Source organism: Oryzias melastigma, linkage group LG10 (genome assembly GCF_002922805.2).
Source record: "Oryzias melastigma strain HK-1 linkage group LG10, ASM292280v2, whole genome shotgun sequence".
In the NCBI taxonomy this organism is placed as follows: domain Eukaryota; kingdom Metazoa; phylum Chordata; class Actinopteri; order Beloniformes; family Adrianichthyidae; genus Oryzias; species Oryzias melastigma.
Window position 1 is genome coordinate 4,318,049 of NC_050521.1, and position 27,734 is coordinate 4,345,782.

General features: G+C 42.0%; 2 protein-coding genes across 2 annotated transcripts in view; both read right to left on the reverse strand.

Annotated features, from left to right (window-relative positions):
* The window catches only part of cdk14 (cyclin-dependent kinase 14), a 172,321-nt gene extending 169,112 nt beyond the window's left edge, over positions 1 to 3,209 (reverse strand). Inside the window, exon 1 of the mRNA XM_024261087.2 lies at positions 1,810 to 3,209. Within this exon, the coding sequence (XP_024116855.1) occupies positions 1,810 to 1,903 (94 nt within the window). The 5' untranslated portion in view covers positions 1,904 to 3,209. The remainder of the gene's footprint in view (positions 1 to 1,809) is intronic.
* An 8,327-nt stretch (positions 3,210 to 11,536) lies between these two features.
* LOC112138543 (pituitary tumor-transforming gene 1 protein-interacting protein) lies at positions 11,537 to 25,171 on the reverse strand. The gene is made up of 7 exons (XM_024261101.2): positions 24,942 to 25,171; positions 24,677 to 24,723; positions 23,287 to 23,395; positions 19,836 to 19,947; positions 15,784 to 15,849; positions 14,195 to 14,241; positions 11,537 to 11,927 (listed from the first exon to the last, which is right to left on the reverse strand). Exons 1-7 carry the CDS (start codon positions 25,039 to 25,041, stop codon positions 11,878 to 11,880), a joined length of 531 nt encoding a protein of 176 aa, XP_024116869.1. The 5' UTR covers positions 25,042 to 25,171; the 3' UTR covers positions 11,537 to 11,877.
* Positions 25,172 to 27,734: the final 2,563 nt, after the last annotated feature.

Genomic DNA, 27,734 nt, shown 5'->3' on the forward strand with positions numbered 1-27,734 from the left:
TTGTTGTCGTATTTTTATTTTTTTTAACATTCAACTGATCCGAAAAATGATCCGAACCGTGACCCTAAAACCGTGACACGATCCGAACTGTGAGTTTTGTGATCCGTTACACCCCTAGTCAGAGGTGTCTTCTCTGTTAACCCTTTAACACCTGAGGCGGCATCGGTGACACTTAAACACAAAATCTTTAACTTTTCAACCATTAACAGGATAATTCCAGTAATTCTGAAGGAGAATCTGCTGGAATTATCATGTTAACGGTTGAAAAGTTACAGTAAATGAGAGAACATGAGAGAAGACAGGACAGGAGGGAAACTCTTCTACATGGACAGACAGCTGCTGCTCTTTGTTTCCCTCCTCAGCTCTTTTGCTCCTTTCATGGATTCATTGATTGATGTCTCTGTACAGTTCCCTGGTGGGTTCTCTGTGTTCCCTGAAAATCACCATCAATGTGATATTAAACCTCAAAGTGGAATTTTCTCTGCACTGCTCTACAGAGGCTCTGCAGAAACATCATCATTTCACGTTTGACCTTTTTCATCTCTTCATCTGTGCATCCATTTTCCTGACATGCTGAATCCCTTACCGCTGGACCAAGGCGGGGTTCACCCTGAGCAGGTCGCCAGTCTGCTGCACACACCCGGATGGTGGCCTTTTCAGCGATTGAACACTTCAGCCATTATTCAAAGCAGGGTTTTCAAACTCCATTTATTTTGGGGCCACAATGTGTGTCCTGTGAAACAACAGGAGCTAACGACGCTAGCAACTGTTGCTGAGGACTTTTCTTAGATTAAACGACAATAGCGAATGCAAAGTTTTAAACGTAAAGAAAACACAAAGAAATGGCTCAGTACAGGGGTCCCCAAACTACGGCCCGTGGGCCGGATCTGGCCCTTGTCCACATTTGGCAAACTCAAACACTATAACAATAAAAAAAATTCTCAATCTGACCGATTACGACTTTTCATTCCACCCTTCAGCAGTCTGAACTATGACAGGAGAGGATTGATTGGTTTCATTTTTAAAATATTTTCGTATTATTTTTTCTGTGAAGATTACAGAAATGAATTATTTAAAATGCGGCTATGGGTGGCTTTCTGGTAAACCATAAATGTTTAGGCTGTGATTGTTACACTTTTTCTGTTAGCCTACAAACCGACCCTGGCCCCCCATCAGAGAAGAAAACAGTTATGTGGAATCCGTGTATCATTTGTTCATTCATTTTCCAACTTAAAATCGTAACATTATAAAAAAACGGTTCGTTTTTTTATAATGTTCTGATTTTAAGTTGAAAAATGAATGAACAAATGATACACATATTCTGTGGCCCTCACAAGAAAAGGTTTGGGGACCGCTGCTTAGACATCAAACTTTCATATTAAGGCGGGGGCCACAAAATATCATCTTGGGGTCCGCAAATGGCCCGCGGGCCGCCAGTTTGAGAGCGCTGATTTAAATCCTCCAACAGGAATCTGTTTCTTGAAAGATCAGGTCAAAGGAAAAGCATCAAAGTTCGTGAAAATGAAAACTATTAAATATAAGCTGGAGCGTGAGGAGAGCAGGACGGATGCTGAGGAGAGAAGATCCGATTATCTCCTTTTCTTTATTCCGATTATTGTATGGACAAGAACTTTGAACGTTTGAAGGGAAATGGCAGATTAGGAAAATAATTCCAACATGTCTGAACTTTTTCATTTGTCTGTTGTGGGTTTCCCCTCAAAGCTCCCGGTCTGCTCTCCAGAACCAGAGCTTGAGCGCACGCGCCTTCAGCATGCACGCACAAAGAGCCGGGGAGGTCTCGGTACTCACCGATGCTCCGGAAACTCTCAGACAAAGTTCTCCTCAACTTTTTCATTTTTCCGATCTTCTGGGCGGGCTGAGAGGCCGGCATCAGGTCGCACATCCCCCTGTGAGTGAGCCTGAAGCGGGGAAGGAGCCGCGGACGTTCCGCCTTCAGCTCCGCGGCTGCGCGCCGGTGGAAGAGCGGAGCGTGCGCCGCTCCACAGCCTGCAGATCTTCCTACAGATCCCGACGCGTCTCCATGGACGCGCAGCGAGGAGGACGGGGAGGTCCGGATTGGAGCGGGGATCTGGCCGTGGCGGGCTCCTGCGGGCTCCTGCGGGCTCGGGGGGCTCGGGGGGCTCCGGCTCTCACTTCTTTTTGTCTCCCGGTCCTCCTTCGCAGCTACACTGCAGTCTGGATGTCATTTCGGGGATCCTCCCTCTCTCCGGTGTCGGCCCCAGACTCCGCCCTCTCGGCCCTGGTTGGACAGTTGGAAACTTTGATTGGTGCTGAGACCTGTCGATTATTAACCACGCCCCGCCCACCAATGTGTTTCAGAGCCGGGATGCGTTCATGGACCGTGAGGAGGAGGACACACTGATGTATCTTTGTAGTCATCAGACATCTGAATGAAGGTCCGCTGCAGCCTGAGCTCTGCACATGTGCACACGTTACATGCTCACATTCAATGCAAATGTTACATCCACGTTACACACTTCCATGTACACGCGCATGTTACATGTACATTGATTTGATGTTTCGATTTGAAATGTTTTGTTTTCAAGCAATCAAGAACAACTCTAATCATGTGAAATATAATCAACAAAGGTTTACATCCGTACGAAGATACGCCAGACACGGGATAGCAAGGCATCAAATGATAGATTGCTTAAAAGAGAGTGGGGGGAAGTGAATTTATATAATCCCTCCCGGTTCAACCTGACCATTTCCTTTACATAAACTATCATTATCCAGTTCAAAACTTTTTATCAGATATTTAGACTGAATCAACACAGCTACAGGACATTAAAATCATTAAGTAGCAATAGATCACATGACTATGTAAGTATGTACCACTATTTCTGTATTTATCATAGCATATGCATCAGAATGAAAAAAATGTCAAAGAACAAAAAAGAAAAAAATAGAGAAAGAATTAAAAAAACACATCAAGAAAATATATGCAGATAATTCTTCATAAGAAAAATCATTAATATAAATTATAAATGAGTATTGCAGATCAGATATATATATATATATATAATATATATATATATATATATAAAACACCCCTCTCCCCTCTGGAGGTGTTTTCTCCTCTTAGCTCGGGTCCTCTACCAGAGGTCTGGGAGCTTGATGGTCCTGCAGTATCTCAGCTGTTCCTGTTCTTTTCTGGACTGAGATGTCTGAGGTCTTTCCAGGATCTGCTGTAGCCACCCTCCAGTTTGGAGGTCACAGCCCCGAGTGCTCCAATTACCACGGGCACCACTGTCACTTTCACCTTCCAAGCTTTCTCCAGTTCCTCTCTGAGTCCCTGGTATTTCTCCAGTTTCTCATGTTCCTTCTTCTTGATGTTACCATCACTTGGTACTGCCACATCCACCACAACGGCTTTCCTCTGTTCTTTACCCACCACTACAATGTCTGGTTGGTTCTTCATTAACATCCTGTCCGTCTGTATCTGAAGTCCCACAGGATCTTTGCTCTCTCATTCTCTGCCACTTTCTGAGGTGTTTCTCATTTTGACTTTGGGGTTTCCAGTCCATATTCTGTACACATGTTTCTGTATATTATTCCAGCTACGTGGTTGTGTTCCTCCATGTATGCTTTCCCAGCCAGCATCTTTCACCCTGCAGGTATGTGCTGGATTGTTTCCTCTTTGCACAGCCTACACCTTGGGTCTTGTCTGGTGTGGTAGATCTGAGCCTCTATCTCTCTGGTGTTCAGGGCTTGTTCCTGTGCTGCCTGGATCAGAGCTTCTGTGCTGTCCTGCAGGCCAGCCCTCTCTAGCCATTGGTAGGACTTCTTGATATCAGCCACTTCAGTTATTCTCCGGTGGTACATCCATGCAGGGGCTTGTCCTCCCATGATGCTCTGTCCTCCAGCATCACATCCTCTGCTTTCCATTGCCTGAGACATTCACTGAACTCGCTGTCAGTTGGAGTCTTGAGCTTGACATATTCATGCATCTTGGATGTTTCCTCCTGGATAGTGGCTTCCACGCTCACTAATCTTCGGCCTCCTTCCTTGCAGCTAGTATACAATCTCAGGGTGCTGGATTTGGGATGGAACCCTCCATGTATGGTGAGGAGTCTTAACATCCGTGGTCTGTATCTCTTCCTTTAACCATCTTATTATTCCTGCAGAGTATCTGATACATTGGCAGTGCATAACTGTTTATATATATGTATATATATGTATGTATATATATATATATATATATATATATATATATATATATATATATATATATTAGGGCTGTCAGATTTGTCGCGTTAAAAACGCATTAATCTGACGTGTGCTTGACGCCGACAATTTTTTTGACGCATTAATCGCGGACTTTCTCATACGTGCCTTTCCATACCGCGCGCGGGCGTCCCGCCCTCCAACTCACCGGCTGCTCTCACTAGATCACGGGCGAGTCTCCAAACACCGAGCTGTGAGCTAGAACCGGCCGGCGCTAGGACCTGGAGAGCTCCTGCACTCTAACCCGGCTCCGGTTCGCGTCCAGTACCACGTCTGGTGGTACCGGCTCGCGTCCGGCGCCGCGTCCCGAGAGCTGCGGACCCCCGACGTTCCGAACAGCAAGCGCACCGGGGGACGTTTTAAATGTTCTGGAGGTTTAAGCGTGATCCAGCCCCAGCATAGCCCAGCATAACGCCCAGCATTGATGGTATAAAAATAAACAAAAAGAGAAAGTGCAGTTTGCCGGAAATCAATTATTAACTTCTTGATTGATTTTATACCTAATAACCAACATAATCATTTTCATATCTGTGGTTTTCAAATACTTCGGTTGCTCGATCAATTTTCAATACATATCTATTTTTACATCCCTAAATAATACTGCTCTTAACCCTCACTGCCCGATCAGTTTTTCCATAAGTATCTAATATCTTTTATTTCCCTACTGGAAATTGTGAAAACAGGTGCATGCAACCATGAGAACCTGTTGTAATATTAATTTGAAACAGATGCAAGTGAATAATTTCTGTCATTTTATATCAATCCCCATCTCCTCCTTGCAGTTGGTTGGAACAATGACACAGCTGTTTTTCTTTTTTACGTAAATAGCAAAGAGATTTTGTCATTTTTCTGGTTCTGGAATCAATAGTGGATCAGCACTGAGAGATACGCAGACACAGTTGTTGCCTCATTATTAGGTTGATTCGAATTATGAATGTTGCACTGACCAGGAGACACTTTTTAATTTCATTGTACCTGAGACAATGACAAATAAAGATACCTATCTATCTCTATCTATTTATCTTATTAACTTTAAGAGATTTGTGATAACATGAAGCTAACCTGACAGGTCCATAGTTGAACATACTGCATGTGTTTTTCACAAATAGAACCAAATAAATGGTTTCTGTGAATCAATGGTGGGAAAAACCATGTTTAGAAATGTTCATTACATACTACGACAAACAATCTTCATTTGTCTGCTTTGCTGTGAGCTCTGGTGACTATTCCTATTTTTCTGACAGGAAGGAGGTGATGGAGCACACAGCTGGGAGGAGGAAGTCTGGGGTCTGAACGTCACCTTCTCAGTTCTCACAAAATAGCTGAGAGTGTTAAATCAAATATTCCAAACTTCCGTGTGGACGTTAGAAATGCTAAATTCCTAAATCCTTCAAAAGAGGAAGAATGATGTCATGGTCAACCTGAGGAGGAATTTGACAGAATCACTGATAATCCAGCTGCTGGATGAAACTGTTAGTTTAAAGATCTGTTTGCAGCTTTTAGGTTTTCCACACTTCAAATTTGGAACACGTTCTTCCTCTGCGTGAGCAGGAAGTGAAGAACAGCAGTGTGCTGTCCAGTCTCTGAGGAGCATGGTGGTCCTGTAAGGGATCTAACCCTACAGCAGTTCCTCAAACCTTCAGCTGCACTGCAGAAAGTTTTCTGAATCTACAGTCAGAGCAGAAACCTACCAGGAACTCTGCTGCCCTCTGCTGACTGAGGATTTTATTTCCCAGCAGGACTTGAACACACGGATAACGGAACCAAAGCTGCTTCTGTGACCGTAGTGTTACTGTGGTTGATGGACCATCCATCTGACCTGAACCTGATAGAAAACAGATGAACTGCTGCCATGAAGATGATGAGAGTCCAGAACCAACAATGCAGATCTGAAGACAGCCATTAAACAACCTTTGATGAGACACACGTTTGTTTCAATTCTGAATAAAAGAAAAACAAAAAAACATTTTGAATTAACTGATAAAACTAGTGAACTTCTTCACTGTGAAAAATCTGAATATTTGAATCCTTTCTAGTTTACCAACTTCTATGCACAATAAACATCAAACCCATGATTAAAAATGAATAGTTTCCTATTACAGTCTTCTTCTTCTTCTTCTTTTCTTTCGGCTTTTCCCTTCAGGGGTCGCCACAGCAAATCAGTTTCCTCCATCTAAGCCTGTCTTCAGCATCCTCCACTCTAACACCAGCCACCTTCATGTCTTCATTCACTGCATCCATAAACCTCCTCTTTGGTCTTCCTCTAGACCTCTTTCCTGGCAGCTCTAGACTCAGCATCCTTCTACCAATATATTCACTGTCTCTCCTCTGAACATGTCCAAACCATCTCAGTCTGGCCTCTCTGACTTTATCTCCAAAACCTCTAACATGTGCTGTCCCTCTGATGTATTCATTCCTGATCCTATCCATCCTGGTCACTCCCAAAGAGAACCTCAGCATCTTCATCTCTGCTACCTCCAGCTCTGCTTCCTGTCTTTTCTTCAGTCCCACTGTTTCTAGTCCAAACAACATGGCTGGTCTCACCACAGTCTTGTACACCTTTCCTTTCATTTGTGCTGAAACTCTTCTGTCACACATCACACCTGACACTTTTCTCCACCCATTCCAACCTGCTTGCACTCTCCTCTTCACTTCTTTTCCACACTCTCCATTACTCTGTACTGTTGACCCTAAATACTTAAACTCCTCCACCTTCTTTATCTCTTCTCCCTGTAACCTCACTCTTCCACTCTGGTTCCTCTCATTCACACACATGTACTCTGTCTTACTGCGGCTAACCTTCATTCCTCTCCTTTCCAGGGCAAACCTCCACCTCTCTAACTCCACCTCCACCTGTTCCCTGCTCTCACTACAAATCACAATATCATCTGCAAACATCATAGTCCATGGTGATTCCTGTCTAACCTCATCCGTCAGTCTGTCCATCACCATTGCAAACAGGAAGGGGCTCAGAGCTGATCCCTGATGTAATCCCACCTCCACCTTGAACTCCTCTGTCACCCCTACAGCACACCTCACCACTGTCTTACAGCCCTCATACATGTCCTGCACTGCTCGGACATACTTCTCTGTCACTCCAGACTTCCTCATACAATACCATAGTTCCTCTCTGGGCACTCTGTCATAAGCTTTCTCCAGATCTACAAAGACACAGTGGAGCTCTCTCTGACCTTCTCTGTACTTCTCTATCAACATCCTCAAAGCAAATGTTGCATCTGTAGTGCTCTTTCTTGGCATGAAACCATACTGCTGCTCACAAATGTTCACTTCTGCTCTTAGTCTGGCTTCCACTACTCTTTCCCACACCTTCATTGTATGGCTCATCAGCTTTATTCCTCTGTAGTTACCACAACTCTGCACATCTCCCTTATTCTTAAAAATGGGCACCATCACACTTCTCCTCCATTCCTCAGGCATCTTCTCACCACCTAAGATCCTGTTGAACAACCCGGTCAAAAACTCCACTGCCATCTCTCCTAGACACTTCCATACCTCCACAGGTATATCATCAGGACCAAGAGCCTTTCCACTCTTCATCCTCTTCAAAGCCCCTCTCACTTCACCTTTACTAATCTTTCTTACTTCCTGCTCCACAACCGTCACCTCTTCTACTCTTTGTTCTCTCTCATTCTCTTCATTCATCAACTCTTCAAAGTATTCTTTCCATCTTTCCATTACACCACTGACACCTGTCACCACATTACCATTCCTATCCTTGATCACCCTAACCTGCTGCATGTCCTTCCCATCTCGATCTCTCTGCCTTGCTAGTCTGTACAGGTCAGTCTCTCCCTCCTTACTACCCAACCTAGCATACAAGTCATCATAAGCTCTTTGTTTGGCCTTTGACACCTCTACTTTCACCTTACGCTGCATCTCCCTGTACTCCTGTCTACTCTCCTCAGTCCTCTCAGTGTCCCACTTCTTCTTAGCTAGTCTCTTACTCCGTATACACTCCTGCACCTCCTCATTCCACCACCAAGTCTCCTTATCAACTCTCTTTCCTGATGACACACCAAGTACACTCCTACCTGTCTCCCTGATCACATTAGCTGTAGTTATCCAGTCATCTGGGAGTACCTCCTGACCACCCAGAGCCTGTTTCAACTGTTCCTTAAAAGTCATGCAACAATCTTCTTTTTTCAGCTTCCACCAGTTTGTCCTCTTCTCTGCCTTTGCCCTCTCTTTCTTCATCTTCTTCACCACCAGAGTCATTCTACACACCACCATCCTGTGCTGTCTGGAAACACTCTCACCAACCACTACTTTACAGTCACTGATCTCCTTCAGATTACACCGTCTACACAAGATGTAGTCTATCTGTGTGCTTCTACCTCCGCTCTTATAGGTCACTCTATGTTCCTGTCTCTTCTCAAAGAATGTATTCACTATCGCCATTTCCATCTTTTTTGCAAAATCAACCACCATCTGTCCTTCTACATTCCTCTCCTGGATACCAAACCTGCCCATCACCTCCTCATCACCTCGGTTTCCTGCACCAACATGACCATTGAAATCTGCACCAATGACAACTCTCTCATTTCCAGGGATGCTCATCATCACTTCATCAAGATCCAACCAGAACTTCTCCTTCTCTTCCAGCTCACATCCTACCTGTGGGGCATACCCACTAACAACATTGAACATGACACCCTCCATTTCTATCTTCAGACTCATCACTCTATCTGACACTCTTTTTACCTCCACAACACTCCTAACAAACTCCTCCTTTAGGATAACTCCTACTCCATTTCTCTTCCCATCTCCACCATGATAGAACAACTTGAACCCTGCTCCTAAACTTCTAGCCTTGCTACCTTTCCACCTGGTCTCCTGGACACACAGTATGTCTACCTTTCTCCTCTGCATCATGTCCACTAACTCTCTACCCTTTCCTGTCATAGTTCCAACATTCAAAGTCCCAACTCTCAGTCCAACACTAGTGACTTTCCTCTTCTCTCTCTCCCTACGAACCCGCCTTCCTCCTCTCCTTCTTCCACCAACAGTAGTCCAATTTCCACCGGCACCCTGTCGGTGAACAGCACCGATGGCGGTCGTTGTTAACCCGGGCCTCGACCGATCCGGTATGGATTTCGTAGGTCTGATTCGCATATTTGATTTGGCAAGATTTTACGTCGGATGCCCTTCCTGACACAACCCTCTGTATTTATCCGGGCTTGGGACCGGCACAATGAGAGCCTGGCTTGGGCCCCCTCGTGGCTACATTAGTTTCCTATTACAGTGCTGAATAAATACCTGAGGTATCATCCATGATGCTTAAACACAGAATCTTTAACATACGGTAACTTTTCAACCATTAACACGGTAATTCCAGTAGATTCTGAAGAACAGCAATTTATCGAGTCGCTTTTCTCCTTCACAATCTACTGGAATTACATTGATCACGTTAACAGTGGGTGGGAGTGCGCTGAGTGGGATTGCGGGCGCGCATGTGGTGGGTACAGGGTTGCGCTGGGTGTGCATGCGATGGAGGGTGCGCTAAGCGCGTGCAGAGCAATCTCGTGCTGCGCATAGCTGCATCACAAGAGCACGAGAGAAAAACTGGAAAGGGATAATACAAAGGAAGAATTCAGAGTCTGCAAGAAAATAAATCCATGTTGAACCTCCTCCACAACAAAACTATAGACACCCGAGAGAACCTTCTCCAAAACAGAGCAGATCATTACTGACAGAAGAAACCAGATCAGCTCCTCAAAGCCTTGGTCTTCCTCTACCACAACCATGGACTCACCAGTGATGCTTTTGAAATAGATAAAGAAGGCGATTCCAAGGAGAACATGAAGATCTGAGGCATAACTGATTATGCTGGATTTTTTTTAAGGTTATTATTTTTCCCTGCAAAATGTCATTTTATTCTAAAGTGTTTAAATCAATACACACATACACAAATTGGGTTATTGTGAGCAGGAAGGAACAAAGTTAATTTTGTGTTTCACAGTTCTAGTCAAGTTAAATGACAGCACAACAACATTGCATATGGTGATGATGCTGCTGTGCATCTGTCACAAAAAAAGAGTTGGAATGTGAGAATGTGAATTTTATAATTCATATTTTTTATGTGCTTATAAAAAATGGTAAATGGCGTATACTTGTATAGCGCTTTCTACCCTCCTTCAAGGGCCCAAAGCGCTTCACAGTCACAAACCCATTCACCCATTCACGCACACATTCACACACCGGTGGTGGCTCCGCTGCAGAACACTGGCGCCAACCTCCCACCAGAGGCAATTCGGGGTTCAGTGTCTTGCCCAAGGACACTTTGACACATGGGCGGGCAAGGCGGAGTCGAACCCGCTCACTTCTGATCAGGAGTCGACCGCCCTACCACTGCACCACGGCCGCCCAGAAACATATATATATTAAAAAAACTTTGCAACTTTTGTTGCATCTTTTCACAAAAGCTGCCGCATCATCAGGCGTTTAAGGCTGCAAAAATCATAAAAATCTGCTGCGAAATCCTGGGGGGTCTGCTATAAACACCCCAGTAGATTACAAAGTAGCCAAAACCGTTAGCATGTTGCTAAAATATTAGGTAAAGTCCCATTTCTTTTAAGTTACTATAAAAGGTTAAAACATAGCTCATGAATATATATAAAGGCTTGTTTGATAATCTACTTAAAATTCTGAAATTTGAAGAATTTCTCATTCATTTCCTATGGGGAATTTTTTACTCAATATTTTAAAAACTATAAATACCAAAAATATAAGCAGTAATCTCCTGAACAAGATGGACGTTTTGATACCAAGATTACTGAAATCACTGAAAGTGTGATTGAGTTTTTACACGCTGAAAAACGTTCAGAAAGGAGCAGGAGTGAATGCCAACTAAACCTTCTCACAATTAAACCCATAAATATTCTCTCCTCTCCGGTCACAGTTCAGACTGCAGAAGGGTGGGATGAAAAGACCCGTTCTATGCGAGTCTCGATCGGCCAGACTGAGGGGAAAAAAAATAAAAAATTGTGCGTCTCCGCTAATGTTTAGGGGGCGGGCCAAATGTGGAGCAGGGCTGGATCCGGCCCGCTGGCCGTAGTTTGGGGACCCCTGGTTTTAAAGCCCATTTCACTGAAAACAAACCAAAGAGTTTGACCACACAGCCACATGAAAACAAATGAGTCATGAGCAGAAGAAACAAACACAGACAGACTTTTCAAAGCCTTTGTTTGCTTCTACATGAGAGCAGAACAATGTTTGGATCTGACTCTCACAGCTCTGCAGCTCCACACCAAAGTCTGTCTGAAATGAATTTCAGTCGTTTCTTTACTCTTTATTTGTGTGCTTGAACACATCACTGCTACAATATCATCCAGAAAGCAACAGTGTATAAAGATCAATAAGAGCAGGAAATGGAAAAAGAGATTTTGTGATTAAAAATGACAGAAGAATAATTAAAAACAAGTTTCATTGTTATGAATGATGCAATAAGTAAAAATGACACGTTCTTCCATCTGCTCCATCTTCCACGGGTTCTTCTGGAACCTTTCGTGTCCTCTGCTGCCTGCACGGTTCCTGTCATTGGTGTGTGGATGAAATAGAAGACGTCTAAAGGTGGGGGTGGGGCCGTGGGGGTGAGCCGCTGCGGTGGCTTCACTCGTTCTCGAACTTGCTGTAGGGGTGGTCAGCGTCACCAATCAGCCCTGCAAACAAGAAGCAAGAGAGGGTCAATCACAGAGGAACCACTCTGTGCGGAGAGAGCACGCTTTCATGTTCTCAGGGGGGCCGGACTGGTCTCCCCAGAGAAGGAGTGGTTTGGAGGGTTCTGTTGGACAGCTGCAGCCACAGCGGCAACTTTTACAGACGTCCTTGAAGGCAGCATTTCAGAGGATGGAGGGAGGAGGAGGTTCAGGAAGGACTCTAAGTAAGTAAAGTAAATGTTTCTTTCTATAGCACCTTTCACAGATAAAATCACAAAGTGCTTCACAAAGAAGACCATAAAATTACAGCCAGTCATACACATATTGCTGATAAAATAACATAAAAGACAGAAAGAAAGGTAAAAACAATAAAAAACATACATAAATGACCTAAAAGCTCTTTTGAATATAAACGTCCTGACCTGACTTTAAAACACTCAACAGAGTTTATCTGACATACTGACAACAAGAGGTCGTTCCAAAGACGAGGAGCAACGGCTTGAAAGGAAACGTCTCCTCTGGTTTTATAGCAACTTTTTGGAATTGTTAAGAAAGTTTATCTCAATACAATGTTACAAAATAAAGTAGTTCTGATGAAAACTATTAATTTTGCCATTCTTATTTTCATAATTAATGTAGAACTGCTAAATTCCACGAAGCACACATTTTTTTCCTTAAAAAAAGGCCAAATTTGTGATTAATCGCAAGTTAACTCTGGACAATGCGATTAATCGCGATTCAAAATTTTTATCGCCTGACAGCTCTAGTTTTAAAGTTGTAACAATTACGTTTTAGAGTGTTCAATAAATGTTTATCCTGTTCGCCGCGCGACCTACGGTGTGTTTTGGATTTCGGCCCCCTGTGCGATCTTGACACCCCTGTTGGAGAGCGTGTATCCCATCATCAAGCTGCTGGTCCCTCGATGGTTTGTTAGTTATGAAAAATCCCATTTTTAGTCAAAGACCTGCAATTTTCACATTTCTTACAAATAAATATTGAAGGAAAATGAATTAAAGTTGTAACAATTATCTTGACAGAAGAACTGTTTTAAAGTCAACCGTATGATCCAAGGACTAACATTAAATATTCGGGTATTTTATATAGTCTTGTCATACGATTAATTTTTTTGTGTGGTTAATTAATCGTGACCTATAGTTAATTAATCTTATTAATCAATTTAAATTGCATTTTTTTAACCTAATAATTAATGTGAAAAGCCTTATTTAGAGGAATTTTATTTAACTTTGTGACACTGAGGCGTAAAAAGGTGGCTTTTCTATCATGATTATAAAAGACTTCCAAACTTTACTTTGACACCACCAAAGGGGTTGTTCTTTTTCTAATCTTGAGCACTTCTACGTAATTCAAAAAATATTGAACAGAAACTACTTATTAATACCACAATTCAAATTTTTAATTTTCTTCCACAGTTTACCACAACAGAAAGACAGAAGAAAAGACACGAGTGATTTTAAAGTTTCTTTCAGCCTGTTTGGGTGAATTTCATCAGTTTAAAGACTGAGATAAAGAAGAGGAGAAATAGAGAGAATCTAAGAAGGAAAAATGAAACATAGCGGAGGAATTGAACTTTTTAGACTTTTTTTTATAATCTTTTGCTTCATTATCTGGACAAAAACAATCACTAAGAGGTGAACATTCCCTCAAAAATGATGCTTGTTTTGTACTTTTAAATCATGACGATCACTTCTGAAACAGGAACTAGAGCAGAACACAGTTCCTACGCGCCGAAGCAGTTACCATGTCAACGTGATCCACCGCATATTAAGAAGTCTGCTTTTGTTAAACAAACAACAAAAAAAATAAAAAAACTCAAAAATATAACAGGACTAATAATTAATTAAATATTCATATTTGTCTTAAATGATAAAATGCAGGAGTGCAGAACACAGAAGTAAACATCCGACGCAAAAATGATGTTAATAAAATAACACTACAATGTCTGTCATTATTAATGGTGATTAACGTGGTTAAGATGACAACCATAATTTTATATTTGCCTCGTTCTAAACTAACGAAGCTCATCTTTAAACCAACCATGGACATGTGAGATCCAGAGTGGATGGAAGCTGAGCTGGAAGTGGACTGACAACAGACCCACAGAATCATTTCCTCCCAAACTCAGAACCACCTGAGCACACCCGTTGACAGCGTCCTCGTGTGAGCAGATCAGACTGCGGTTCTGGAACCAGAGAAACACCTGCATCTCCAGAGGATGACTGACGGCAAAAGACGGAGGCGGTCACACGTACCGTACTTCCTGCGAATCTCGTCGTGCCGAGTCTTCCTCTCCACTTTCCTGTCAGGAAAAACAAACAAAACAGAAAAGTTATGGCCACTGGACAGCAGAACTCCTCTCCTCCAATGGTTTTGGTTTCATAGATCTGAAAGTGGATTCAGAACTGTAATACTGTGAGGTTAAAGGAAATCCAAGAGTTTTTCTTTGTTGTTGTCATAGGAACTCCACTGAACAGATTACATCTGGGGATTGGATTCAAACTGCATTTTTTTGCAGCTGATTTGTTGGTTGGTAAAAAGGTTTATGTATCAACGTTTTTGGAAACACTTTGAAAATATCTACACTTTGGATTAAAACAATGAGCAAAACCAATAAATACAGAAGGGAAGTGTCAGCCTCCCGTTCAATACAAGTCAGTACAGGTCAGCACGAGTCGGTACAAGTCAGCACAAGCCAGTACAGGTCAGCACGAGTCAGTACAAGATAGCACAAGTCAGTACAGATCAGTTCAAGTCAGTAAAGGTCAGCACAAGTCAGTACAAGCCAGTTCAGGTCAGTACAAGTCAGTTCAAGTTTTTTTTTTGTTTTTTAGGCTGTTTCGGAGTTTAGCTAATATTTAGCTATATGCTAGCCTACATTTTTTTTGTAGTTTTTTTTTAAAATCTAATTTGGCATTTAACATTTTAGTTGGCTATCAGATATCAACTTCAGTGTTTTCAGATATCAGTTTCAGCATCTTCAGCAGCCAAATGCAGCTTACAGCATTCACACTAGCATTATCACAGGTAATGCTATATATCTAGTTCATAATTATGTTAAAAAAGTTTTTAAAGTTTTAAAAATGCAGTTTTAGAGTGTTCAGTAAATGTTTATCCTGCTGTCACTCCTGCTGTAGCTTGTAGGTCTGCTGACTGTTCCAACTTTATCAGCACACCTGCTCTCACAACCAGCAGCAGTCAAGCTGCGGTGTTGGAATGGAGGATAGAGAAGCATTTCTTTATTTACTCCGCAATGATCTCCATGAGTTGTGTTTGATGCCATCTACAGAAGTTACCAGGTTCAGAGTCTAATCAAAGGTAGCTGAAGAAAACTGACCATCAGAAAAAGAGCTGCAGATGTCACAACTGATCAAACTCTTTAATGTTTTAAATAAATCTCAGTCATCATTGGCTTTAGAAATCTAACGGCAATGACTAAAGAAATAACTAAACTGGTAAAAGATTAACTAATACTTAAAGCATGCAAACGTCGTTCTGCATCATTTCCTTAAAGAGTTTAAGACTGTAAAGCTGAGTGGAGCTTAAGAGACTGACGTGTCAAAGCTCTGAATGAGTTTGCCGAGAGTCTTAGACAGCACAAAGACTTGACTTTTTTCCACTATTGGTCTAGGAAAGCTTCTGAAGACATCAGAGGGAGCAAAACACAAGCAGCTGAAACCTGAATCACAGCATTCACACCAGACATCAGCCAGAACCTGCAGCCTGGGAAGTTTGATGCTGCGTGCCCTGAGGAGGACGACGCCTGAAGGAGGACCGACTGCTTCCTGGATCTGTCAGGAGAGGCTCGTCCTGACAGATCCAGCCTGTTTGCTGAAGCTCTCACCGTTCTTCAGAGCGCTGTCTGATCTCCTCCCTCCTCCTGGCCAATCTCTCCTCGTCTCTGTCAGACCTGAGGATGAAAGCAGACGTGAGTGGAGGACTCCAGATGAAGCGACTCGTGGATGAGACCAGACAAGTGCACGCACAGACAGAAGCAGTTTCTCAGGAGACAATTCTGTATTTTATGCATCTTCATTTTGCATGTCTGACTGCAGAGTATTCTGTCATTCCAATAAATGATGAGGCTTCTGTCAAACTTTCATCACAAAAACACATTAGTACTAGTTGAAAGGAAACAAAGATGGAGATTTCATTGGTAAAATTCTCAGTTAAGTGACAATCGAGGAGAAATCCACAGATTTTTTCTTAAGAAAGAATTACCCCAGAGCCTCAGGTGTGCGCTGTGCACACCTCTATTGTGAGCAGGATGGTTTGATTCCTTAAACTGACCTGCATTCAGGTCTCTGCAGCACACAGCACATTCAACAGGGGGCGCTGTAGACTTTGAAATGAGAGCCCTTTTCTAGGGCTGGTATGGTAATAGTGTGAATATTGGTATCAAAACGCTCATCTCGATAAGGACATTACTGCTTGTATTTTTGGTATTTATAAACTTTACAGTTTTTGAAATATTAAGCAAAATTTGCCCCATAGGAAATGAATGAAAAAGTCTTCAAATTACTCAAATTTAAGTAGATTATCAACAAACCTTTAAATATATTCATGAACTATGTCTATAGTAATAAAGAAATGACACTGAACTGTTATATCAGCATTACGGTAGCTCATTTGGGTAATTTAGCATCTTCTGAGTTTTTTAAAGGCTAATTTGGAGTTTAGCAAATATTTTAGCAACATTTTGACTAATTTGGTTTATTGAGGAATTTTAGGTAGTAGTCTATACTAACTTCTTTAGGCTACCTTGGCCTCTACTACGGTTTTTCAGGATCATTTGGAGTTAAGCTCATATTTAATTAACACACTAAATACGTTTCCAAAATTGGCATGAATTGAGGATTTTTAAGCACTACAAATTTACAAATTTTTCAGAAATTTACCTTAACTTCAGCGCTCTTTCTTAAGTCTTTAACAAAATTTCCAGTATTTTAGCAAATTTAACATTTTACAAACAGCTTTTTCAAATCCTTTCAGCAGTTAAAGTGAATTGCGTCACCATTCTCAGCAAAAAGTTTCAGCATCTTCAGCAACTACTTTCAGCAAAACGCATTCACACTAACAATGGAGCTTTTCCAGTTTCCAGAAATGATTCAATTCACCAGAGCCTGCATTGATTAGATTCAGATTTTTTTCAATTCTTTTGATCCTTCAATTTTGAGTTTACACAGTTTACACATTTGTTTAGAAATATATAACCTACTGTATGTTTTGAATATATTTATATTAATCTGATCCAGTTCACATACTATCAAATGTATGAGTGAAACCACCTGAGGTGTCGCCAGTGACGCTTAGACACAAAATCTTTATCGTACTGGAACTTTTCAGTTCTTCAGTTCTTAAGTCGCTGTTCTTCTTCAGAATCTGCTGGAATTACTGTGATCGTGTTAACAATAAAAAAATACAGTAAATCAAGAACATAAACAGTGGAGCTCTGGTGTTAAAGGGTTTAAACCTAATCAAATCTTTTGTTTATATAAGATCTGAAGGTAGAATAGGCGTCTGGTCCGGATACCTGGTTCTCCAGACATATCCCACAGGGAAGACCCAGGACACGCCGGACAGACCACGGCTATGTCTGAATTCCCAACCTACTGCCAAACTTCTAAAAACAATCTAGTGACCTGCACTATTAAAGCAATTTGGACATCCTGCTCACTACTTTTATTTTGATTTTCTAAACACTGGATATGACGTCACCGATTTACTGAAGTAAAAATCGAATCAACACCAACTTTTCAAGATGTCTATTTCTGACTCCACTGTGTTTTGATGATGAAAATGTGGATGGCTTATTAAAAAAAATACATTTTGCATTGTGGTCTATATTCGCTAATGTGGTGAGCATTAATGCTAGTTTTTCGCAAAGACTTCTGGGTAATTTCTAGTGCACTCAATTTTGGAATAGACCCTTTTCACGGTGACGTCAGACAGAATGGGGAAAGGACCGAAAATGTGAATAGTTGCTTCTGGTTAACAGCTTTACAACAGCAAAGCTGACAGCTGAACGCTGTTTAACACAATATTACATTTATAATAAAAGATAACCTTACCAATTTCAACAGAAAAATGTAAACTATTTATATTATGAATGTCCTGCTGAACTCCATTTTCATTTCCTGTCTTAGATCGTTCACAAGTCTAAATACAAATTTGAATAATCCTCCAATATTTGAGGTTCTATTGAAAATATTGACCTTTCATTGAGCAGATATTATTCTAACGGGTTCTGTTTTGCTTGATGTTATTCACACGTGTTTTTAGTGCGATCAGCACAAAACCTGAAAATTCTTGTTGGCCACATTTAATAGGAGCAGATAAGATGCAGATTTCTGCATGTTGGCCACGTGTTTTAACTGCACTCGAAGATAAATTTAATTGTTGTAATCAGAGGTATTTCTTGGTTTTTCAGGGTATTTTAAGGGATAATTGTAAAATAGGAATGCTTTTTATAGGAATATTTTTTTGACAGTTTCAAATGATTTTGATCCTTGTTTACTTTTATTATCCTGCAGGATCAGACACGGTTATGATCAACAGCAAAGAGGAGCTACATCAGAAAATAACACAACAGTTATTAGTTTTTCTTTCTTGTCGTTGAAATGATCTGACTTTAGTCTGTTTTTAGTGATTCTGTGAACACAGAAATATAATCAACTTTAACTGGACAGAAAAGATCTTCTGCAGATCTACGTCTCATCCCCATCATGGAAAGCTAGCGTTAGCGTTAGCATCAATTAGAAGAAGAAAATCTGAATTCATAATCAAACCAGCAGCATTCAGTGAAGTTCCTGTAACCTTCATCTAACTATGACCGAGAAATAATCCACGACTGGTTTAATATCATCCAGAGGATTTTGGGGAAGCAGCTGTGGATCATTCTGCAGGAGGAATACTGACATTTGATCTGAGAGGGAAAACCAAATACAACCAGGTAGAACATTTAGAACATAAATATTGTACACATTTCTGTTACAGTTGGTTAGGTTACCTTTCATTATTTAGGTAAAATTGCTTTAAACAGCGCTCAGCTGTCAGCTTTGCTGTTCTAAACTATAGACATAATATAAAACTAGAAATCAGTCTTCACACTCAACGTTTTGTGTGCCGTCACGTGAAAAGGGTCTATTGTAGAGTCATACAGCTCTAGAAAACAGTGAACTCAGTAAGGAAGCTTATTCAGATTGAGACTACGTCTCTCGGCTGACCCGGGAACACCTCGTGGTCCCCCAGAGGAGCTGGAGGGCGTGGCCGGGAGAGGGAAGTCTGTATCTGTGCTTAGACTGTTGCCCCCACGACCCGGTCCATGATGACCCGGAGGAGATGGATGGAGTGATTAAAAGTGTGTTTCAAAATAAACTTTATATTGAGCTTCTTAAAGTGAGATTTTTTCTGCATGTCTCTTAAATTTGAAATGCAGAGATATTTTGATTAGATTTAAACCAAACAGCACTGGTCAAAAGTTTGGACCCCAAATTGAGACACTCCTGCTTTTTGGAGCAACATCTGTGGTCAGCATGTGTTGTTTAGTTTTCGCTCAACAAGACAGTTAAATGAAAGAAGGGGGGTTGCCCTCCCCAGGAAGATGGAGAGCTCCTGCCCTGACTGCAGGAGATGAAGTATTTGGGGTCTTTTTTCTGTCCTCTTCTGGAGGAACTGTGCGGATCTGCAGGCCTGGAGGAGCTCTGGGTTCCTCAGACAGAACAGAAGAGGGAGGTCAGGGCACCTGTCCATAGACTCCTCCCACCCCCCTGAGCCCAGGATAAGCAGAAGAGGTGGACCGACAGATGAATAGTTTCCTGCTCATTGTTGCCGGTGTTTGAAGGAATCAAACGAGGCCTTTCAGGTCTCTTTGTGGTTGTCAGTGACTGAGCTGACCTTGACGAGCGCGTCCTCCTGCAGCAGCAGCAGTAGCAGCAGCAGACCGTGATGCTGATCAAAAGGAATCCACCCAGCACACCCAGCGTGATGATCAGGGCCTCGAAGTTCACTGACAGACACAGGAGAAAAACACAACCTTAGAGAAACGATGAGGCGCCACCTACTGATCACTCTGCAGAACTGCATGGTTTACTCAGAAATGAAACTGAGACCAAATGAGCCTGGACTCTTTTCAACTCTTGTGGAGTTGGCTGAGCAGCAGAGACTGCAGCGGTTTGTGTGAAAATAAAACGTTTTGCATGAAATGATTTTAAACCTGTAATCTGGTGGGATTATTTGAACACGCCTGAAAGGCCTAAAATAATCTGTCAGCTACAAACCATAAAAAACTTCAACCACTGCAAAGAATCCTGCTGGTGAGTATTTGATTCAGCCAGAGTGGTTTGGTTGGAACAATCCTTCCTTGATTTCTTGTCAGCATTGAAGCTTGCTGGATTTGTTAAATTCAAACCTGAGCTGGGATTCTAAACAGCTTCTCTAGTTCTTGCTCTTTGCAAACATGAAAAACTGAATCCAAGACTGTTTTCATTGGAGCAGAGGGAGACCTGACGCAGATCAGACGGACTTCATTCAGCCAAACATCAGAACATTAGAAACTTTAAAGATTTGGAAAGAAACATGGTTCAGAATGAAAAAGCAGAAGTGATCCGACACAGATATCTGTAAATCCACTCTTATCGGAGACCTTTGTCCTCTGTGGACTCCTGTGCTGTAAATGTGACCTAAATGATTCAGCAGCAGGTGGCTGGAGAGAACAGAGGACTGATCTGTCACCAGTGTTTGCATCATCTGTAGATTATTAACACAGATTCATTTATTTGGCACAAAACGTCTGCCACACCAGCATGTGTGTTTGTTTGCATGCGTTCATCACTGCAGCTGACATTTCTCTGAGCTTCTGATCATCTACAGCACATGTGTTAAAGTCATGGCCCGGGGGCCGGCCCCGGCCCACTGGGTGATTATTTCTGGCCCTCCAGATCACTTGATATTTTTGTTATTAATGGCCCGATGTTATGTTGCCCTGGTAACCGACACGTTCTCATTCCCACCTCGTCACACATTGACACATAGTTCCAGACCCCTCCACGTCCAAAGTGTTCGTTTTTGGGTGTACCCAATTTATCCTTTTTTTTGTGTAAAAGGGTTAAATCAAGGCTCCCCAACCTCCAAGCTGCAAACTGGTGCTGGGACATATCACTAGATACAGATCTATCACTAGAGATGACATGCTAGCTTGTTACGTACGCAAAGTTGGACACCATATTGGAATGTATACATGTCTGTTTACAGCTGTGTTACAATAATACAAACAGATCTGGAAAAAAAAACAAGAATGAGACTTTTCACTGATAAATTCCCACCAGGTGAATTGATCCCAGTGCGTTGATTTGAATAGAATAACAACCATGCATCAGGTAAGTGTTGTGTTTCCTATATAATAACTTTTGAAATGTCGTTCCTTTGTTGCACTTTGTACAAAGACATTTTTACCATGACCTGGGAATTATTTTTCTGATGATCAGTTTTTTCCTTTTTAAAATCAGACCAAAATGAATCATTTTATGGTCATTTTACTGGTTCTGCTAAACCAAGTCTCTTTGTTTTATACCATTCCAATATGGCGTCGCTCTCTATGTATCTTGGACAGTTGTAAAAAGCCTGCGTGTCATCTCTAGTGATATTAAACTCTATGATCCTAACCCTGGCCTTAACCCAGTCCCGGACCTGGATCAGTACTGGTTCTGGACGTGGTACCAGATGAGGACAAGGCTCAGGTTAGGGTCATGGTTCATTCTGCATTAAAAATGACAGTTTTAAAGTTTGAAAAATGTAGTTTTAGTGTTCACTAAATGTTTACCCTGTTCGGCCCGTGACCTAAAGTGTGTTTTGGATTTTGGCCCCTTGTGCGATTGAGTTTGTCACCCCTGGGGCCCGTTTCAAGAAGCAGGTTCAACAAATTTAGAGTTCGAACCTGAACTTAGAGTCACTGGACTCAAAATTCCCAAACTCAGGGTTTTCGGTTCCAGAACAGCTGAAAATGTTTGATTCAATCAACTTGAAGTTGTCAGAACCAGAATCAGGTGTGAGCGTCGCGACCATTAAAAGCCCTGATCAATGGAGCAAAGACAGCATGATTCACCATGGCAACGGGGAAAAACATCTGAGTTTAGTACTTCCGGTGGCGGAAATTGATAAGTTCCTTCAAGCATATGCGACTATAGGAGAACATTTTCATCAAGAAAAGCAACACAGCTGCAGCGGTAGAACAGAGAGAACATATCTGCAGTTATTTGAATCATTTCTAATAATGAATAAATAATGTCAGGAAGGTTATTTTGTCTCTTGTTGAGTAAGGAATGGTTTTTGATCTGTTACCAATTTAATCAGTAATCTCTGTAATCGCATGAATGACCAGTTTTGGTAACCCCCCCCCCCCTACACACACGGATATCACTGCACGCTAAAAAAGAAACTGTAGCTGCATATGTCAAAAAAGCATTTATTTAATTTTAATTCTCAAGACTTAAAAAATATTCGCCGAATTCTTTTAAGCGTAAAAATAAATTCCGCAACCTGGAATCGAACTGGCAATCTCCGTGGTGGGAGGCAGCGTTGCTGGCGACCGAGCTAATGTGTGACGCAAGTGACGGACGGTAGATGAGTTTAGATGATTTCCCAGTGTGTGACATTCAATTGTTCCTTTTGTTAAGGGATCAAAATAAGGAAAAGAAGACTGTATTTTTTAATAGCGAGTCCCAGGAAAAACTCACTATTTATAATATCGCTGAAATAAAAATGAATTGGGAAACTGCAGTCAGTCGACTCGTGTCCTCCAAATCCTCTACCGACGTAAATAACATTTCCTCTGGATTAATCAGCCTCCTCTCTACATGATCCTCTATGAATGAACATGTCATTTTGGTTTCTGAGTGGTGAAAACATGACGTCTCTAATGTGAATGTTCTCTAAATGTTCATGAGGAACTCATATTTGACCATCCTTCACTTTAAAAAGGGGCGGAGACCACAGAGAACTCTAAGTTTCCTGAAGAAAACCTGCTACCGACCAGGTTTCGTTCACAGACTCAGTTACCATAGTGATTGATTCTGAGTTCAGCTTAACCCGCTTCTTGGAACGGGCTTGGTTTCGCCCACTTTCCCGGGTTTGAGTTATCCCTCTTTCTGGAACCGAAAACTCAGAGTTTTACTGAATTTGGAGTTCACGAACTCAGAGTTCCAACAAAACCTGCTTCTTGAAACGGGCCCCTGGTCTACACCATGTGGAACATGTCACAGAACGGATGAATCTTCGGTGGTTGAGCACAGCATCCACGTCCTGTTTTAGAAGTCGAGATGTTCCTGAGAATCCACAGTGACCTACTCACACCAGCACACGCCCCAGCGAGCCTCGGCCAGCGGGCAGAGCGAAGGCGGCGGCAGCAACCAGCTGACAGGGTAGTCGCTGCAGTTGTTGGTAGTGAGGCACCACAGACACTGCAGACACAAAGAACACAACACCGACCTGAATGCTGTGGTCCCATCTGAACTCTTTGATGAGGACGTGTGGAGAAGATCAATACAAACATGAGCATTATGGAGTAATCAGGAGGACTACTGCCTGCTAGCCCAGTGGTTTCCATACTCCAGTAATATCTACTCCTAGCAAAGTCAAACTAGGATTTCTATAACTTCTCCCTCCAGATGAAATACTTGTGAGACCCAACCCCATCTCTGTTGGTGCATGTAACAGTACTTCTGCTCCTTCAGCGTGTCTGTGCTCATCGAGCGTCTTTCTGATTCAGACTCCAGCTGACGCCCTCCTCATCAAAACTTACATTAAAACAAAATGAAACACATAGCCTGGAGTCTGCAGGTCAGAACAGCAACCGATGTCTACAAGCAAACAGGAGCCCGTTTATATATTATTATTTGATAATATAGCAATGACTAATGATTTAATACCAAATTTGAGATTTGATTGTTGTAGTTATTTTTATTAGATTTAAAATGATTCCTCGCTTTCCTGGAGTGGATAAGTGATGAGAAAGTTATGACACTTTGAACGCTTAGATATTAAAATGCATAACCAGAAATGCCTTTTCTTTTTCACAATGTAACTGCATTACTTGTCTCTTAAATAAAATGAAGAAGCAATTCTCCAAATGGCTTCTTCTTTTTCTTCTTCATCACCGCTCATTTTGTGGCATAATTAATGTGACAAAGCCAATGAGGACTGCGTTTTTGTTTCCAAATCTTGCCATGTAAAGAAGTGTCTCATAAATCTGTTGGTTTAGCAGTTCCAAGGGGCGGACCACCATGACGTCAGTGCTCGCTCCTCCTCTGCAATAGTTAGCGTTACCGGCAAACGACATGCTGCTCTCAACGGTTGATGCATTTACATACATTGTTGAGTTGGGTTGATTTGAAGCATGAATGTTGCACTGACCAGGAGACACTTTTTAATTCCATTGGACCTGAGACAATGACAAATAAAGATACCTATCTATCTATTGTGAAAATGAAAAAGCATTTCCTGTATTGACTTTTATTTTGAATTATGAGTCTCAAACACTTCCATATAAATTAGACCCTAAAACCTTCTTATCTTTGAGCTATCTGAATGACCTTTATACCAGTGGCCTCATTGAGCCTCATTAAGCCCTGTCCAGCGATATAAGGATGATTGAAGGGGGGGTCTGAACCGGAGGGGTGTGTTCGGGGCCACCGGCAGAGGAGCATGCTGGGAAAAGCGGGTGTAGGAGCACCTGCGCTTACCTTGGCATGCGGGACGCAGCTGTCGCAGCTTCTGTAGGTGGAGCAGGCTGAAAAAGAACAACATGGAGGACGGAGTAAAAACACGGAACTTCCAGCAGAGAGATACTCAAGTCACCACAAGTTCACGGCGGGTCAGGGGGGAGGGGCCCCAGCTCTGACGTACTTCGAAAACAGCGCCGTGAGTTCACAAAGATCCAGCATCAGGCATGAACAAAAACACCGAGCCAACAGAAACGAAGCCCGCCGTTTCCGACCGGGGACTTACGGGCTGGTGTCGGCGCGGTTGTCTGACATTCTCCCACGGTGACGAGCACGACGGCGAGCGCGAGCGCCGCGGTGAGCCCCGCGCAGGTTCGTCCCGACATCGTGAAGGCTGAGGAGGAAACTTCAGTAAAATCAGGAAAACTTCCTAGTTGGCCATGAACAACACCTCCGCTGTTGCTGTTCGGCTCTGGCGCTGGTGACGTCACTTCCGGGGTGGGAGGGGCTGTGCGGGCGGAGTCAGATGTGCGCTTACAGCAGGATAAATAATCATCTGAAGGCAAAAATAGTCATTTATGACGCTTTTGTTAAAAGAAAACTGTTGTGTTCCAGTCATATTTAGACAGAACAAATAAATAAAAACTCATGTGATCAACAATATGTAACAAAGGATAGAAAACAAAGGCTGCACCCCTCACACGCCCTCCGCAGGAACCCTTCTGTAAATGCAGTGATTGTAGTGGTCTAAGTGTATTCCGAGCATCAGGGGAGGTCAAAAGGTCAATACTTTGTCACTTAAAGTACAACATTCAAATAAAAATACTGTCTTTTAGTCTAATGAAAATACATTCTACCACTAAACATTAAAATTAACTTTTAACTTTCAAACTGTGAGTTTTCTGTTATGGAAAAATAAACACAGTTGTTCTCCGATTGTTAATAAGTAGATGTGGGAACTTCCCTTTTTTATTTAACATGTATGTAAGTCCAGTTATTGCTTCCTCCTCCCAGAAAAGTCTCGTATTTACTGTTTACTCCTGCTTTACAAAGACAAAAGAAACAAAACAATTAATACAAAGGCAGAAAAGACCAATCTACGGTGGCCCTGAAGCACCAACAAATCACTCAAAGTAAAAACATATTACAGATCATAACAGCAATGCAAAATAAAAACATGATATCACAGACAGGTTGAGGTTTCTTTGACTGTGTCATCATTTACCCTCCAAACAACAGAGCACATTTTCACTCGAGCCGCCCACATCACTTCAGCTGCTCCAGGGGTGGATGCCGGCTGTCTTTGGGCAAGTATGGGTGAATCTATGCAGGACACCCCAGGACAAAATGTGAAGATTGTAGACCACCCAGTAAGAGCAAAAATGCCTATGCTCATCTTTTCTACAGGTATGTTGTGAGTCGTAACCAACACACAACAGGTGGGGAAGTAAGGTGAAGGAAATGACATCATGAGATGTCAGGAAAACTAAATGCATGATTGTCATGCAAATGGTAAGTGTATTATGAAGTATATGTACAGGTGATATAAGTCACATGCAGTTATGATGCACAGGTGATGCTGTTGTATCCTGACGCCGCACTCTGGTTGTTAGAGAGGTGCACATACTGACCCTTTACTGACCCCGTGTGAATACTGCACACATGGGTATTTGCTTATTTGGACTGGGGCAGAACTGTCCTCTTCCTCGTTGAATCACGCTCCTCTATGCGTACACCGCCTCAGAAGCATGAAAGCAGCAGAGCAGAAAAAGTTTCTTGCGGTCTAAAATCGGACTGTTAGAGAGTAGACATGCCTCGGTGCTGCATGTAAGGCCACGTATTAGTATTTCTAGAAGAAAACACAAAAAGGAAGAACCAAAATAAGAATATTTTTTATTTAAGTGGATAAAAAACATCATGTAATTCAAAGTGTTTCTTGTGTTTGTCATTGAGTTGCTAGTGAGTCAACATAAAAACATCTATTTTTTTTAACAACTAAAAACCGTTTGTTGTTGAAACGTCAGAAACCTGTTGGCGCTGTGGTCCAGCGTCCTCTTGAGCCACTACACCAAGACCGTCTGCAGCGGGTCACCATCAGCGCCACCAGGTGTCGGGCCAAGCTGCAGCAGCCTCTGCCTGCCAGGGGTTCCTCTTGTAGGGCGTAGGACTGGAACCTGTCAGAGAAAAGTCTGTTCAAGAAAAACTAAATCCAAAACTCCAACTGTGACAGAAATGTGCAAACACACCTATCTGCTCCATTTCAAAAGGCTCCTCCATCTCCTGCCGGTTGGCCAGCAGACTGATATCTGCAGATCTTTGAGGGAGAGCTAAGATGAGTGCATTACTGTCTAACACCACTAGATGGAGACATTACCTGCTGCTTACCTGGAGCACAGAAGCTCCTAAACTGGTCAGATTGGACAGACGGTGGACATCCACCTTTCAACTGTTGGTCTGTCCAGTCACCAGGTATGCTCTGAACGAGGAGGAAGAGTTTTCTTTAAAAGTGAATTTCATTCATTACCCCAGAGATTGAATAAAAAGCTCACTTTTTAAAGCCTGTCTTCTCTGTCACCATCCTGTCCAGCTCCTCCACCTGTAAGAAGAAGCAGATTTTACTCCATCACAAAGTTCATTCACAGTAGAAGAGAACAAAAGATCAAAAGTTTCAAACTCGTAGTTTTTCTAGAAAACGGCTCAATCTTAAGCATCATGTTTTCAAATGAGACCGCTTTCTTTTAAATGTGTTTTTCCACTAAACTTTAAAATAAAGAAGACAAAAGTGATCATCTGAGTTAAGAGATGCATTTAAAAGTTACAAAAATTCAATAATCCTGGATTGTTGGAAAACATATTAATAAAACATAAATATTATTGAAGAAAACACCTGAGGATTAAAATGACAGAATATTTCACCAAATATAGAGAAACATAAAGTAAAAATTAAGCCTTGTCTTTTATTTTTTTTCCTATTTCTCACTTCCAGGTTTAATTAAAAGATAAAAAAGACTTTTGCTTTTATCAAATCTCACCAATTCTGATCCATCCCAACAATGGATGGAGGTGTGTGTGTGTGTGT

Bases quoted from the DNA above. Each gene is read 5' to 3' on its own strand.
- LOC112138543 (XM_024261101.2), bottom strand. From the start codon at position 25,041: ATGTCGGGACGAACCTGCGCGGGGCTCACCGCGGCGCTCGCGCTCGCC. The intron at 23,396-24,676 runs GTAAGCGCAGGT...TTGTGTCTGCAG, and splicing joins GCTGCGTCCCGCATGCCAAG to TGTCTGTGGTGCCTCACTAC. The intron at 15,850-19,835 runs GTCAGCTCAGTC...TTTCATCCTCAG, and splicing joins AGGAGGACGCGCTCGTCAAG to GTCTGACAGAGACGAGGAGA.